This window comes from Mauremys mutica, chromosome 6 (assembly GCF_020497125.1).
Source record: "Mauremys mutica isolate MM-2020 ecotype Southern chromosome 6, ASM2049712v1, whole genome shotgun sequence".
Classification (NCBI taxonomy): Eukaryota; Metazoa; Chordata; order Testudines; family Geoemydidae; genus Mauremys; species Mauremys mutica.
Window position 1 is genome coordinate 33,088,193 of NC_059077.1, and position 16,897 is coordinate 33,105,089.

The 16,897-nt window shown below is 43.6% G+C and overlaps 1 protein-coding gene across 2 annotated transcripts in view; it reads right to left on the minus strand.

The window, feature by feature from the left end:
* Window positions 1-11,022, minus strand: part of PLPP1 (phospholipid phosphatase 1) — a 117,043-nt gene extending 106,021 nt beyond the window's left edge. For both annotated transcript variants that reach the window (XM_045022445.1, XM_045022443.1), the window contains exon 1: window positions 10,821-11,022. In XM_045022445.1, coding sequence (XP_044878380.1) covers window positions 10,821-10,878 — 58 coding nt within the window. In that variant the 5' untranslated portion in view covers window positions 10,879-11,022. The remainder of the gene's footprint in view (window positions 1-10,820) is intronic.
* Between the last annotated feature and the right edge of the window lie 5,875 nt (window positions 11,023-16,897).

The window sequence follows — 16,897 nt, forward strand, 5'->3', positions numbered from 1 at the left end:
TGGAAGTAGAAGAAATGGACTTTTGCATATAAAGAAGCATCCACAAAATAGGCAGGAGGTCTGAAAGCTTAATTTTAGCTAGAAAAGAAAGAAAAATCAGATCTGCCTTTTTAAGATGATTCTGTGGTAACTGGAGAGCCTCATGAAGTGACATTACAGGAGGCTGAAAGCTAAACCAAAGAAAAAAGGAGAGGAGACATTTTTACTCAACCTGTCTAAAAAAAATTTTAAATTAATATCCATTTGATGCCAATTTCTGTCACTTGGTAGAAAGGATGTCAGTTAAAGAGATGACATTAAATTCTTACAGCTTAATTGGAGGGGTACAGTGAACACTGGAGGCCCACAGAACATCGTCAAGAAAAACTATAAAAGAACAAACCTTTGCTGATATTTCTATGTCAAGAAGGAGACTATATTATACAAGCAGCACAAGGGGCAGAAAATTTAATTTTTTACATCTTTTGTAGGTCCTTTTTAAAAGTATCTTGATTTCACAAGCTAAATCTCTTCAATGACTTACACAGCTCAAAAGTTTAATATTAAAAAAAATTCATGAATACAAAGTGACAGCATCTAACTAGTTTTCAGATTAATATTAGTTGGAGAAGTTAACCAGAGTGGAACCCAAACAATGGCAATAAAGCAATTCAGCATTAAGGTTGGAAAGCAGTTATAGTCAAATGGTGAGCTCATTCCCTGTCATCCTGGAAGAATGGCTAGGTCTCCCATGAGTAAGTCTGCAGTAGGAGGAAACAGCATAGCCACAATTAATGAAAAGGGGCCAATTTCTGAATATCTGCACTAGGACTGCATAGGAGTTTCAGAAGTGATACCTGAGCACGCATGCACACACACACACACGCGCACACACCCCTATCACTTAGAACATACGCAGACACTGGGAGTATAAGCACTCCCCAAATCATTAAGGGGTTCTCCTCCTTTAGATGGAAGATTTGCTGCCAAGTTCCCCCCCCCCCTCGCTTTAAAAAAAAATCTCTCCCTCTCTCTCCAATAAAAACTAGCTCAAAGAGCCAGCCTTCATCCCCCTAAAAAAAGGGCACAAACGTAATATCCCATAGGGCAGGGGTAGGCAAATTTTTTGGCCTGAGGGCCACATCTGGGTATGGAAATTGTATGGCAGACCATGAATGCTCACAAAATTGGGGCTGGCTATGAGAGGGTGTGAGGCATCTGGCTGGGGGTGCGGGCTCTGGGGTGGGGCCAGAAAGGAGGAGTTCAGGGTGCAGGAGGGGGCTCTGGGCTGGGGTGCAAAGGGGTGAGGGCTCCAGCTGGGGGTGCGGGCTCTGGGGTAGAGCTGGGGATGCAGGGTTGAAGGTGCAAGAGGGTGCTCCAGGCTGGGACTGAAGGGTTCAGAGGGCAGGAGGGGAATCAGGGCTGGGGCAGGGGCACAGAAGGGGGCCAAGGGTGCAGGCTCCGGGCAGCACTTACCTCAAGCAGCTCCTGGAGGCAGCGGCATGTCCTGCCTCAGTCTCCTATGCAGACGTGCAGCCAGGTGGCTCTGTGCACTGCCTCGCTCGCAGGTGCCGCCCCCACATCTCCCATTGGCTGTCATTCCTGGCCAACGGGAACTGTCAGGGCAGTGCTTGGGTGGGGACAGTGTGCAGAGCCCCCTGGCTGCCCCTACATGTAGGAGTTGGAGGGGAGACATGCTGCTGCTTCCGGGAGCTGCGCGGAGCCCACAGCATGTGGGGAGCAGGACAAGCCCTCAATCCCACTCCCCAGTGGGAGCTTGAGGGCCAGATTAAATGCGGCCCCCAGGCCATAGTTTGCCCACCGCTGCCATAGGGGGTTACTATATCCTCTCATTACAATTTACAAACATCTCCCCCCAGTCAGAATCTTTGCAGTTATAATTTGGTTTTATGCTGCAAGTTTATTCTGTGGTCAGAACTGTAGCCACACATCAGTTAATGCATAGTGGTTGCAATGCTGTGGTCATGTAACAATGTATCCCAAGAAGTTAAAGTATATTTTAAGAGAGTGTCCTATTTCTCATACACAGCACCACTGTGATGTCTTCATGTTAATCTCACATGGCCCAGTCTCGCTCCCTCTGAAGTCAATCAGGAGATTTGCCATTGATTTCAGCAGGAGTTGGACAGGTGATGGTGAAAAAGTTTACATTAGGGTTTCTGTGCTTCATTACAGACTATAAATATACTGTACGGAATTGATAAAACCGGGAGTTTTATTTTAATTTTACACTGATGCCTGAAATCCAGACAATTATTGTTTAAAAAAAGTCTCCTGAAGTCAGTATTTTCCACTGACTTCAACAGGCTTTGAATGAGGCCCAAACTTATTTTATTGAAGCAGACTCCCAGCAAAGAGGGGGGAAGCCCCCCTCCCTTTTTTTTAAATGGACAATTAAAAGCAGGTTGGATGGAGCACTCAAGACCATATGAAAGGGAACAAACCACACTGGCAGACCAAGAGGATGGACTGCTTGTACTTATGGATCTTTACCATCTCTGATTTCTGTAAGTAGAATCTAGAATTCTAACATAACCTGCTAAGTGATTACTTTTTATTGAGGCTTTTGTGAACTTAATCTTTTGTGACTAGTAGGGAATTTTAAAACTTTTGTAGCTATATACTGTGTTCTTCCAGTCATCACACTTTTGATAGTTGGTTTCACATATTCAATCCAGCTGAACTAAACCTGAAGACATTCTTCCCACCTCCACCCATAAGTGCTGCCACCAGTCATGTGCTGGGGGAGGGGGGGAAGAGAGGCTAAGACCCTCTATGTTGTTTGCCCAATGTAAAAGGTCTCTTTAGTAAGTTGCTCCCTAACTGATTGTGTAAGAGAACCTCTTTTACTTTCCTTTGACTATCTCATTTGATCTCCATCCTTCCCCTCCCCCTGCAACCACCTAATATAGGTAGAGATGTTTACTGATCAGCTGAAGTGCTCACCTGCATCTTCATACATTATTCCAAGGAGAGAATGATAAGGTTTTAAAATTTAATCCATCAGGAGACATGAGGAATATAGAGAACTAACCTAAAATATAGGTAGTGCAGAGAAAATAAAAGTTTTCCATGAAGGCAAACAACTACACTAAATAAACTATATACAGTTTGAACTGAAGCTACTAAAACCCAGGTGTTTCCATCTAAAACATAAGAGCCAGACCAGCAGCTTAAGACAACAGCTACTAAATCTAGCATTTACTAGTAAGACCAACTCTGGATTTTTGCTTCCTAATATGGCAGAAGTGACAGCTTCTGCATGAGGTGGATCACATTATGCAAAGCGAAGGGAGTTTTTTGGAAGCAGCAAAGAATCCTGTGGCACCTTATAGACTAACAGACGTTTTGCAGCATGAGCTTTCGTGGATGAATACCCACTTCTTCGGATGCAAGTTTTTTGGGTGCTGTTCTTGGCAGCAAAAGCATTCAAGGATTAGGAAAAACAAAAACAGGGTGAAGAAAAAGCCTTGCAGTTTTGTTCAGTCACTTGTGTTCTCAGATTTTAGAAGAGAATGCTTCTCTCACGTGCGCTGTAGCTAATCTGAAGACAAGTTGCACCTTTCACCTGACTCTGAAGATTCAACAACAATTTGCATTCTAGAAGTTTAACATCTACATGATGAGAAACTTGGAAGTGGTACCAACAGTATGTTTATGAGTCACAAGAAGTCAAGGTAGAGGTGACAAGGCTAGTGAACTACAGCATTCAGGAACTACAACACCACACAGAAATAGGCATTGTTTGATCAGCACTGACACCTCAACTGTCATTTAAGCTTTGCCTTCACTGAGGCTATATCTACCACACACACACACACACACACACACAGGTCAGGGGTGAGCAAACTATAGCCCTCAAGCTCCCACTGGGAAGCGGGGTCTGAGGCTTGCCCGGCTCCAGCCAGGGAGCAGGGTCAGGGGCCACTCCATGCGACTCCCAGAAGCAGCAGCATAGCCTCCCTCCAGCTCTTACGTGTAGGGGCAGCCAGGGGACTCCGCTCTGCACACTGCCCCTGCCCCAAGTGCTGCCCCCGCAGCTCCCATTGGTCAGGAACTGCGGCCAATGAGAGTTGCAGGGGCAGTGCCTTCGGATAGGGTGGTGCCTCCACACAGGAGCCAAAAAAGGGACATGCCGCTGCTTCCCGGAGCCACTTGAGGTAAGCGCTGTCCGGAGCCTGTACCACTGAGCCTCCCCCTGTACCCCAACCCCCTGATCCTCTTCCCGCCCTCCAAACCCCTCAATCCCAGCCCAGAGCACCCTCCTACACCCCAAACCCTCATCCTCAGCCCCACCCTAGAGCCTGCACCCCCAGCCGGAGCCCTCGCCCCCTGCACTCCCTCCCCAGCCCGGAGCCCCCTCCTGCACCCTGAACTCCTTTCTGGCCCCACCCCAGAGCCCGCACCCCCACCCCCATTTTGTGAGCATTCATGGCCCGTCATACAATTTCTATTCCCAGATGTGGCCCTGGGGCCAAAAAGTTTGCTCACCCCTGGTGTAGCTACACATCAGTGAAATACTTTGGTGGTGGGGAGGAGACAGGGCAGGGCAGGGGAACAAAAAAACAGAACAGCACCTTGCTGCTGCTGGAGCCTCTCCCTACAGCAGGGAAGGGCTCCAGCAGCACAGGAGCAGCATGACGCTATGCTGCTAAAAATAGCAGTGTAGACAGGAAGCAATGCTTGGGATAGTAGGAAGTGTCTAGGGTGTGTACTCACATACATACCCACTCCCTTCAAGGCATCTTTTCGCTGCTCTCCTAAGCTGTGCCCCACCTGCTATGCTGCTATTTGTGCTGGGGGCAGGGGCTACATGTTCACCAAAAGAAGCGTGCAGCATAGAGTACATGGGAAAAATATGGGGAAGGGGGGTTTAAAAACAGAGATGGTTTATGCTCATTAACTAGGATTTTTACAGCAAGATTATGACTAAACACTTCAGCTATCCTTCTGTAGACCCACACCACTATCTTTTTTGGCAGTAGAGACATCGCCTTAGTCTCTAATCCACCCAGAGTGGAAGAGAGATACTGGTCCACATTTGTTCCAGATAAATTATAACACAATGCTCTATATGATCCAATACTCTTCTGCAACTTTCCATCACTTTCAATATTTTAAAAATGAAGCTGATTTAAATCTAACAGAGTCAGCATTCTCTTATCTTATCTGAAGTATTATTAAACACAAAAGCATAATTATAGTCAGTGACTAATTGATATTTGTATATTATTGCTTCTGTCACACTGCACCAGCTTTATGGGAGGTAGACAAGATGATCTGTGCTATAAAAGAAATTACTCATCTTTTTAGATGTACACAACACAATACAAGAAAAATGATAGTTTAGTTCCTCAAGTTATTTACAAAAGGAGAGGATTACCTATCTAGTTGGAAGAGTATTCATCTAACAGCATCACAGGTGTTTCATCAACCATGTTAAGACATCAGCAGTGTTAATAATTCATCATCAATGGGAAGAAGAAAAAAATTCTATTTCCTCATAGCTTACAGCTTTATTGTACCTACAGTCAGTTATGGGGTAGAAATCCCTGTCATCAACTGTCAAGTCAATAGTTTATTCTGTATGGGTTAAGTAATGGATTAAGGCGTTTTATTTTTTCGGTTGTTCAAACCGATGAATTTGTTCACCTTCTTCAATAAGTCAGCACATCTTGTAGGCAAATGTCATGTGCTTTTACCTGTGGGCCCAGAGTGCAAACAACTATGATCTTCAGGGAAGACATGAGTCAGGAAATAAAAAGCCCGGTAAATAATACAAAAACTTGTCTAATTAGAAAACAAACTGACCAGTTTCTATGGCACTTTGACACCCAGTGTTACTTGTAAGGGTGTTGCATTTTCACTCTGTCTTGTTTGTATTACACTGTATATTCTTTGGGGCAAGGACTGCATCTTACTATCTTCTAAGCATTGTGTTCCTCTATGGTAATCTTAATATATAAGTGAGGGCTCAACTGCAAGATATCTGGACAACCTATACACACACATTTCTCCACTAGAAAAGAGGGATGTTCTGGGGTGTGCAGGAAGAGGAGGTAATCTGTAGTTCAGACCACCTGTATTTTCTAGAGGAGATAAAATATTTCCCTGTAAGGAAAGATATACAGTACAATAACCTTGAAAATAGGTTATTGCCTACAGTCTTGCAGACCAGTACAGGAGACACTACAGGGAAAAGAAAGGGAAAAAAAGACACTCAAGATACAGTGAAATCCAAATAATTTCGTAGTAGACTCCAAAAAGAAAGAAAGTTTATATAAAGTCTTAGCAAACCGCCCCCCCCCAATAGTGTAACAACCTTTTTTATGACAGCATATCAAAATTTGAGGTTGGTCCTAGACTCTGGCTGGTCTATCAAGCTAGAAGTATTTTGAATGACACTGCTAAGGAGGGTTTCCCCTGATATATCAGACATTTCCCAGTGGTCACATTCATGAAACATTAAGCTTAATCTCCAGTAGGGATATCTTTAGTCCCACAGGCACACAGATCATTTGAGTAGCACAAGGTGAGACCCAAGGATGTTTGGAGAACTAGAAGCATTTCATATTAGGGAGGAGTTTTCCTCAGAAGTGTAAATATCTTTCATGAAGACCAGAGGCTAAAGCCACACTCTCCATAATACACTCAACTACAATCAGGTGCTCTTCCCAGGGACTCGCTCAAGAAAGACAATCTAGCACCAAAGTCTATTCCCGTCCCATCCCCTTCAGGTATAAACTAAGCCATTCCCTAATTTCACAAATAGTACAGCCCACATATCTTAATGAATTGGAGATGACCTGAAGAAGAGCTCTGCGTAGGTGAGAGAGACAAGCTTTCACGCTAACGGAAGTCGGTCCAATAAAAGATATCACCTCCCCCACCTCGTCTGTCAGGTTTGGTTAATGCACTTAAGCCTGGGGGCATGGAACAATTCTCTTCATGTGACACACTAGTCAAATTTCCCTCCCTTCCTTCCCCCCCAATCTTGTTAACTAGCTTAGGCTAAAGAAGATGCATTTGTAGAAGAGACTCTCGGCTATCCAGTACTCAGACTCCAATCAGCAAGGCACCTAAGTGCGTTCTTTTCTCAAGAGGGGTCCAAGAATGCAAAGAAGAAGAATATTCTGCTGCTGAGCAAGAGGAGTGTTCACTCATGGGCCATGCAGGAGCTCATTCTATTAATAATAATAATTTGTATTGCCTAGGAGCCTCAGTCATGGACTGTGACCCCACTGTGCTAACTGCTGCATACAGAACAAAGACCGTGCCTACCCCAAACAGCTTACAGTCCAAAGAAGACAACAGATGCATACAGACAGATGGGGGAAAAGTACAAGGAAACAATGATATAGCATTGGTCAGACTGATTAGGCTATGGTGTCAGCACATCGACAGCCTAGCTGTTGTCAAGTTTTCTGTAGGCTTCATGGCGAAGGAGGATTTTGAAAAGAGAATAATCAGTTAGTTTTGCAGATGTTTACAAGAGGCTTCTCCCAAACATGGGGGGCAGCATAGGAGAAAGCATAAAGGTGATGATGCTGTGAGCCAGAGGTAGGTGCCAACTTTTTGATAAGATATTGAATGAGAGAGAATAGGTAGGGTAAGGATTGATTGTGAAAGGCCTGGAAAGTGAAGACAAATGGCTTATGTTTGATGCTATAGTGCCAATGAGAAGCGTAGTAAGGAAAGTAACTGAAAGACTTCCCTGATAGATTGTATTCCCTAAATGGACAACCTATCCTAGTTCTCACTTACTGAGGGACAATCTCCACTCATTGATATACTTTGCTTTCCACAACCAAATCTCTGTACAACTTCACATAAGTGATGTACCTGAATACTTGGATACTAATATCTAAACTGTATTCTTAAATTTATTCACCTAAATTTGAGTTATTGCTGATTATGTACTCTACGTATCATATGACTTTTAAAAACAAACTCTGTATTTGTGGATAATCTAAGCACTACACCCAGATGTACAGGCATTCTTTTCTCAACCTATGTATTACATATAATGTTTAAAAAAAAAAACTCTTTAATTAAATTTTTTAATCTGTTCTTATCAAAAGGCAAACAAGTGGAGGGCTTCAAAGAGAAGAATGACATGGTCAAAACAGCAGGGTAGGAAAACGATCTTTGCAGCAATATTCTGAATGGAAATGAGCACAGCAGGATTGATTTATCAAGGCCAGAGAAAGAGACATTGCAGTAATCAATATGAGAAAAGCCAGGATGAGAAGTTTAGCTATGTGGGTGGATTCAAATGGCCATATTTTAGGTATGTTATGCACAAATATCTGCAAGGCTTCTATATAAACCTCGGTGAGAGAACCTAGAGAGATGTCTGAGTCAGAGAGAAAGCCCAGGCCTGAGTACCAAGCAGAATGGTAGTGTTGTCCACAGTGATCAATAAAGGAGATAGTGGGGAGGAGAAAGCTAAAACAGAAATTTTAGTCTGTTAAGTTTGATCCGACAGACTTAAGGGGAGGTCAGAGAAACAGGCTTAGATTTTAATAGTATCCATCACTGGAAATTTAAGATTCGTGTAATTTTTTTGGTCACCTTCCCTTAATTTTAACTTGCTGTGAAGTGTTTACATATTTTACATATTTTAAATTAAAGAAAATTTTACTATCTTGAATTTAAAATGTATGTGTAATACTAAATACTTGACCCATTAAAAAGGCATTTAAAAATCCCAATATAAAATGAAGACTTAACCGCTTGGAAGGCCACAAAACAGGTATCAAATTTAATATAGCAAGGCTGTTAAAAATATTTCAAGTTTTGTAACTGATCACAACTTGCAGCCATTTGGCTACATGGAGCCAAATCTGCTTTCCAAAAGTAGTGTCCTACTGATGTCGATGTATTATGATGACTAATGGAGCTACAGATAGGGAATACTACAGTTCCAAGTTGGCCAATCAGCATCAATTATAATCTGACTCGACTGCTTTGGCAGTATATCAGTAAAACTGATGAGATGGTTGCATGCTCGTGGCCATTTTGGAAATGTTTTCACTGCATGCATATATTTTTTGTTGTTGTTGGTTTTGTTTTGTTTTTTTAAAGTGAGTGATCATTAGATGCAGATCTAGATATAAATAATGAAAGGAGGGGTTGTTCCAAATTGACATTAAAATATTCCACTGCATTTATTATTTGTTAACATGAAATTGTTTCTTCAGCAAGATTACAGCTATGCTTTCTTATTAAGGTCCATTTAAAAAATAAATAAATCTGTCTTTTGGATCAACTGAAGGATGTTTTCATCTACAGCCCAAAGACTGGATATGTGATCCTCTCAGCAGTATGGCAAGGTTTTGATGACATGACACTAAAACCATCCATTAGCCCTTTACCATTTATACCAACAGTGCAGCTGCACTATTACTGAAAGATGGGTATTAATGCCACACTAAATGCTGTGAACAGTTTTAACAGGGCTGGGGCATGCTAGACAGTAGACATTAGTAAACAGTAGTGAAAGAACTTGTAAACCCTTAAACATTCCTATTAGTCTCCACCAAGTCCCATAAGCAGATGTCAGTATTGAAGAAGATGCTACATCACCACGAGCCTGCTGCTGAGATTATGAGTTATACTTGGAATTCCATCCATTTACTTGTATCAGCTTTTACTAAAGAGTGGTTTTCCCACTACTAGCTATGTAAATTGGAGGTTACCTTTACAAGTGCCTAGGGTTGGAGAGTGGAGGACATGGACAACAACCAGAAGCTCTAATCATCAGGGATTTGTTAGACCAGGCTTATAGTACAATAACCTATTAAGATGAGAACAAATACATTTTGGATAAGCCTATTCATTTGAAGCAGGAAAGGATTTATTGTATATATTTCATCTACTGCATCATTACTACTGTGTACCCATCCTTCATGCCACAAAACAAAGAACAAAACACATTTTCCCAACTAGCCCTCTTGTTGATTTTTCTGCAGAAGAAAGTGGGCTACCTAAACCAAGGAGGAAAGAAAAAAAAATCTCCAAAAGACAAAGCCTACAAAATACAGAAGTTTCCTGGGCTGTAACCAGAATGGGTTTGCTACTCATTGACTGTCAAAGCAGATGAAAAATAAAAACCCGAAAAAGGTTAGAGACCTGGAAGAAGTTGAGAGAGCAGCTTTGCATCACATTACACAAGACAAAGTTAGTAAGGCTTAGCCTTCTAAAAACAAACGCTCATTTCCTCTTCATCACCACTGTCACAAGCTCGTCAACTACATTAACATACCTAGGTAAAGAAAGGAACAAAATCCTAGTGAACCTCATCTGCTTTCCTGCGGAACTAGCTCTGCCACAGGGCAACCCCCTCCAATGCTTCACTTCTGCCGGGAACGAACCGCGGTAGGACTATATACGTGCTTCTCGTTTAAAGCCATTAACTGCGTTAGCCAGCTGCTGATCATCCTGATTTGGGGCAGTCTCAGCGACCAGGTTTCTCCAGGTGAAGGGGAGGGAGAGAGACTCCAGTCGCGGAGGAAGAAGCGAGCGGGCGGGGAGGGGAGAGGATGGGAGGTGATGGGAGAGCAGTGGAAGCAGTCAGCCAGAGAAGGCTGCCCCTGTGCTGGCAGCTGGAGCAGCCTCCGTCCCAGGGGAGCCCGGACAGCCCGTGATTAGCGTGCGACCCGCACCGCGAGCCGAGCGGAGCCCTGCTGCAGCCAGGCGCGCACCCCACGCCGCGGCAAGGAGGGTGCCAAGCCCCGCGCCCCGCACAGCCCGCCCGGGGGACAGCAAGCGGGGCAGGAGACAGCGAGCGCAAGGCACCGAGGCAGCCGGAGACGTACCCAGCACCACGCAGACCACGTCCAGGAACACGAAGGGCAGCCGCGTCTTGTCAAACATCCTGCCAGCCCTGGGCGCCGGCGACGGCTGCTGCGCTGCGAGGGGCGCGGGCTCCGGCGGGGCTTGGTGCCTGGGGGTAGCGGGAGGGGCTCTGCCGCATCCAGCCAACGGCGCCTGGCACTGGCCGCTGCTGCTGCTGCCGCCGCTGCGGCTCCTACCCGGGCTGCGGCTTTAAGGAAGGGGCGGGCCCCGGCCGGGCTGCGGCGCGCGTGCGGCCGCCCCTGTGCAGACGTTCCATTCCGGGACCGCGCAACAGCCGCCGGCCAATCGCCTCGCACCGCCGCGCGCTACGTGCCCCCGCCCCGGCGACCGAGATTCATGGCCCGCCCCCTGGCGGCCGCGAGGGAAGGCGGGAGTTGGCCGTGATGCCTCAGCTCCTGCTGTGCGGTGGGAGCGCGGCCGCGTGCAGCCCGCGCCTCGGTGACCGCCCAGCTGGGCCAGGCCCTAGAGAGCCGGGTGTGAGGGCACTGTCCGAGCTGGCTGCGTGGTCAGCCCGGGCAGTGGCGGGGGAGAGAGAGGCAGAGTGGTCTGTAACCCCAGACGCTACTCCCCTCTTGAACCCGGGAATCCAGAGTCGCTGCAGTCCTCCGCTGGCAGCCAGGAGCTGTGAACCACATAAAGGATAACAGCCTACTACTTCTATCAGTCACTGTCCTAGCGCAAACCCTAGCAGCCTGTGCTGTGGCTCTAGCCGTCCAAACCCTGCTGATGACCCAAGTTGGGAGGGGGTCACTATATATGGTTCCACATGTTAGAATTTCAGTTTTTCAGGGTTGTTGTTTTGTAAATTAGGAAATTACATCCAAAACTGCATTAAAAGAACATTAATGTGGTGACGTCAAGCACTAAAATGCCAGGACATTCCAGGATTAAGGTTGCCACTGCAATTTTTTAAAACACTATTTTTTACTTATTTCCCCACCACCATCACTGGAAAAGGGACTGGAAAGTAAAAAAAGTCAGAGAAACTTTTTTTCCCTCACCAAAATAGAAAGAATTTTTAATTTAGAAACTTTTAACATTTTTCACCCAAATGAAAACCTTTTGTGAACATTTTTGTTTTGGTTGAAATGGCTTTTTCCAGCAAAATGCTAATGGAAAAATCACTAGTTTAGTACTGATGTAAAACAAAAATCCATCATTCAAGCCCCTGAGCATATCTACATATTCTTAAGAAACATGAAATTGCAGACGGATTTACTGACACTATACGCAGAAACACTAGACCCAAACTATTCTGAGATTTCCCATGTATCCTACCTACCTTCTACTATATCTGTCAGTAAACAGATGGGCTTTGTGCTAAGCCTGGAAGGTTGAAAAACAGGCTCTGGCAGATCAACGAGGGAAACAAGTTCCAGGGTTGAAGATGCTTTTCTAAAGATGCTCTATCTCCAATCCCTTAGAGTTCAAATTTAGAGAATGTCAATGAACAACTTAGCTGATCTCATCTCTCAAGGTAATACATATGGGGAGGTGTCTTGAACAGCTAGCACTCGAGCCAATATGACTTTAAAGATTGAGGCTATGTCTACATTACAAGCGCTACAGCTGCGGCTATGCCACTTGTAACACAGATGCTTCCTACATCAATGCAAGGGTTTTTTCCATCAATGTAGTTTATCCACCTCTCAAAAGGGTGGTCACTAAATTGACTGAAGAATTCATCTGTTGACCTACCTGCATCTACATGGGGTTAGCTCAGTGTAACTATGGCATTCAAAGCATGACATTTTTCACAGCCCTGAGCAATGTAGCTAGGTTGACCTAATTTTTAAGTGTAGATGAGGCCTACACAAACACCTTGAATTGTGCTCAAAAGCAAATATGAAGTCAAGACCACATTCAGAGCATGGATGTAATGTGCTTTGCAGAGATCACAATTCTAAGCAACTGGTCTGACATATTCTACGTTAAGTAACACTTCAGAGTGGTCTTCAAGCATATCCCCAAGTAGAGTGAATCACAGTAGTACAACCAGGAAGTGACAAAGACTTGACTATTCTTAGTGAGATCCATTTCTGAAAGGAAAGTTTGCAATCGCTTTGGTAACTGGAGTTATGGCCACTACTTCTACCCTGTAATTCAGAAGCAGACAATGGTCCAAAAGAACTTTTAAGTTGCAAACTTATTTGATCAAGAGAAGAGGGAAACAGATACCCCCACAAGTATTGTGGATTTTTCCTTTTACCCACGTTATCTTTGTCTTGTCCAGATCAAACTTCAGACAGCTCCTCTCATCCACACTCATGTGACTTTCGTCTAGTTTAAATGGAAAAAAGTTATCGAGATGAATGTCATTAGCAATAGTGGTGGCAGTGCAGCATAAAACACCTCAAAATGGAGGCTTAGCAGCCTAAGGCACAGGATAAATTAATTGTACTTTGTTACCTTGAAATCCTTGTGTCAATCCCTCAAATTAAGTCCTTTGATTTAGAAGCCATTTATGCCAGTTAGGTAAAACCTGCATTGGGATGGGGAGGAAGCTCTGCACTGTCTCAAAAGACTTTGGGTCAGAAATCAGTCTCTGAAAGCTCCAAGCTTTCCAGTGTACTGGTAGAGCACTTCCCACTGGTACATGTCTTTGTGGGACATGGCTTATTTGCACCATTATGGAGGCCAGCCCACAGAAGGTAGGGGGTGAACCACGACCATTTAGTTATAGTTCATGTTGGGGGTGGGTTTTTCTCTGCCCTGCCTTTGGGGATGCTCAGGAAGGAATTTTGCTTCCTCACACACCCACATAAAGACCAATATGATTGTTGTTGTAATTTGTGATCATAATACGGTAATTATATTATCCACATTAACTATTCTTTGACTATCCCTGTTGTTGAGCTATATCATTGGATATGTAGCTTGTAGTGTGGAGATGTCTGGCAGAAGCAGAAATCATGTTTAACATCAAGGTTGTTTTTTTAAACATTTAATACATACAAAATAAACATCAGAACTTTCAAATCTCAATCCAATTTTCCCTGTGCCAGGAACATTCTGTAGTGATCAGTTACAGTGACTATATGTCTCATGTACACTGGCAGAACTGTTGTTAAGGGTCATAGAGCAACCATTAATTGGGACCCTGACTACAAAAAAAGAGACACTTTCCTGTCCAGGTACTGATTCACCAAGGTACTTAAGCACATGCCTAACTTTAAGCAGGAGAATTAGTCCCATTTAAATCAATGGGATTACCCACCTGCTTAAAGTTAGGCACATGCTAAAGTGCCTTGCTGAACTGGGACCACAGAGTGTGGCTGAAATGTTCAGTCCCTCCAGTGTGTATTGGTTGTCTTTGACCTTATCTGCCTCTTAGGAATCTCCAGTAAAGCAGTGAAATCACATTATGTTCAAATTAATCTCATGTTGTCGTGTCTATATTATATAGGTCAGACTAGATGACCAGAATGGTCTCTTCTGACCTCAAAATCTGTGCATCTCCTTTTGGAGTAGAAGGTTGGAAGAAGGCAGGAGATGATACTCTCAAAAGACATTGTCCTTTAATTAAAATTAAAATTACCTTACTTGATAATGTAATTTGTCCCAGACACCACAAAATACCCTCTCTTCCTTCTTTCTTTATTTCTTTTCTTTTCTCCATTCCCCCTGTACTTTCTTGTGGAGCAGTTGAGCAATAAAGGATGTTTATGACCAAGTTAATGTCCTCTGAATTTGTTTTGCCTCTACTGGTTATCCCAGAAATTATCGATAATGTTTTCCCCATCCTCCTTAATAGCTTTGTTTGTGCTACTACCCACGTCTTAGGAAACCTACTATCTTTCTCTGGTGAAACTTACTTGTTGAGTAGGAGTAGCCAAACAGGACTCTTAAAGGCAATTAGTAATCAAATAGACGAGTGACTTCAGTGTGTGACGAGATTTTCCCAAGCTTTCAGATGAACCACCCATTTCAGGATTTAGCTTTAGTGGAAGGCTACTCAGCAATTATAATAGACATGCAAAATTAAAATTAATTAGGACTTTTGGTGCACTCAGAGCCTGATTCTGTCACCCTTAGTGTGCAGTAATAACTGCAGGAGGAGATTAAGGGGAAGGAAAGCTCTGAAAAGATCCCCATACCAAATTTCCCCTACATCATTCTATCAGGGGAACAGGATTTGTCTTCTGTGTAATGACACATGGGTGTGCCTCTAAACTTGGAGGATCCAGATTTTACTCACTTGGTGTCTCTGACATCATTACCATAAGACTATTAGTTCTCAAGTTGTTCATAGAGTCTTTTTGAAAAAGAACTCTGTAGGCGAGACCTGAATTTCTAATAATGAAAGGAAGCAGAACCTCCTTTCTTCTCTCCCCTTCTTCTCCTCCTCCCTTTAAAGAAAAAAGTGTAGGCTTTCTTTATACCTTTTAAATTGTCATAGTTTGAGAACACTTGTAAAACATTGTAGACTGTGTCTGACCAGTGTGGTCCAGTGACTAGACACCTGGCTGGAAGTTGGGAAATGTGAACTTTATTCTTGGCTCACCCAGAGAGTGGGGTGGATCGATCACCTCTGTTCCCCCTCCCCCTTTATCTGCCTTGTATTTAGACTTAAGGGCAGAGACCGTCTCTTACTATGTTTGCACAGTACCTAGCATAATGAGGCTCTGATCTCAGATGGGGCTTCTAGGCATTACTGTACTACAAATATATCATCATCATCCTCATCATTCATCTCTACAACTGAAAAAATGCAAGATTTGTTTCTACTACTTTATCATTCCCAGCATTGTTGCTGCTTCTTTCTGACCTAAAATAATAATGAACAAAAATTAAAAGAATAGTAATAATGTCATCACTGGGCTGAGGTGCTGCTGTGAAGAGTGGCTGGAGTGGTGGAAGCAGCACCCCAGTACTGGTGTGGGTACAGGAGTGAGTCTGGCTCATTAGATCTGGCTTCTTGACTGGAAGCCAGGCTTTTGGTATGGAAATAAGACAGGATTATCTCTGTCACAGATTGTCAGAATCATTTTTTATGGAACACAACTCTTCCAGGGATTGTTCCAAATCCACATAACGCTTTTGAGTGCTAATATCTGCACTGGGACCTTTGCATTAACAGATAAATATGTAAAAATACATTTCCCACCATCTGCCTAGTGGCTCCACATCTGGGAGTTTCAAGGAGTGAGTCCATGGACCACAAGGTCCTTGGGCTCCTAAAATTACTTCCAAATTTTGCAATAACTTGTGCTTCCAAAATGGACTATAGCTAAGCAGTTCTCACATGATATAAACAATGTGCAATATAGTGTTGTAAAACCATTCTCTGGTCTTTTTAACTTTACAGATTTAAAAAATGTTATTCTGTGATTACAGAAGAGAACACAAACACATTATATGTATAAAATGGTCTCATAAATACTGGTGCTGCTGAGGAAAGGAATGAACTAACGATGGGATCAAGCCTCAAATTTAGAATTAGTATTTAACCCCTCCAAAGTTAAGGGGGGTTTGGAAATGTTACTATTTAAAATTAGTAGTGGTAGTATAGCAATTCCAAACACCCATTAACTGTAGGGTTTTAGAAATGGGTTTTAGGTCAGACTCTTCCCTTGGATAAGCTCTGTCTCTACATTTCAGATAAAGAACCTGAACCATTTTCATTGGCTTGCCCGTACCTCTACATTGTAGCAATATCAATAATGAAGAGCTGTCATGCTTTCCCCTATAGAGGGGGACTTGTAGGAACCCCTCTGTAAGGACATTAAAACAGGGAATATTGATATAGATCTGGGCCAGTGCTATAATTAGCAGCTGGCACTTTTGGCACTTAGCAGTTGGCATGTTTCAGATTGTTCTGAGGTACTGGGTTTCTGGGAACAAGGATGCAGACCCTAATCCTGGAGTCCTGTACAGATTAATGGGCCAAATTCTGGCCCACGCTATAGGCCTTTTGCATCACTATAGCCATGAAAGGGTCAAAACAGGCAGCTGAGGATTCCACCAACATGAAGGTCCAGAGCATGATCCCTGGTTGGCATCTCAGCCCCTAGAGAGATTTGACAAATCAGAAATT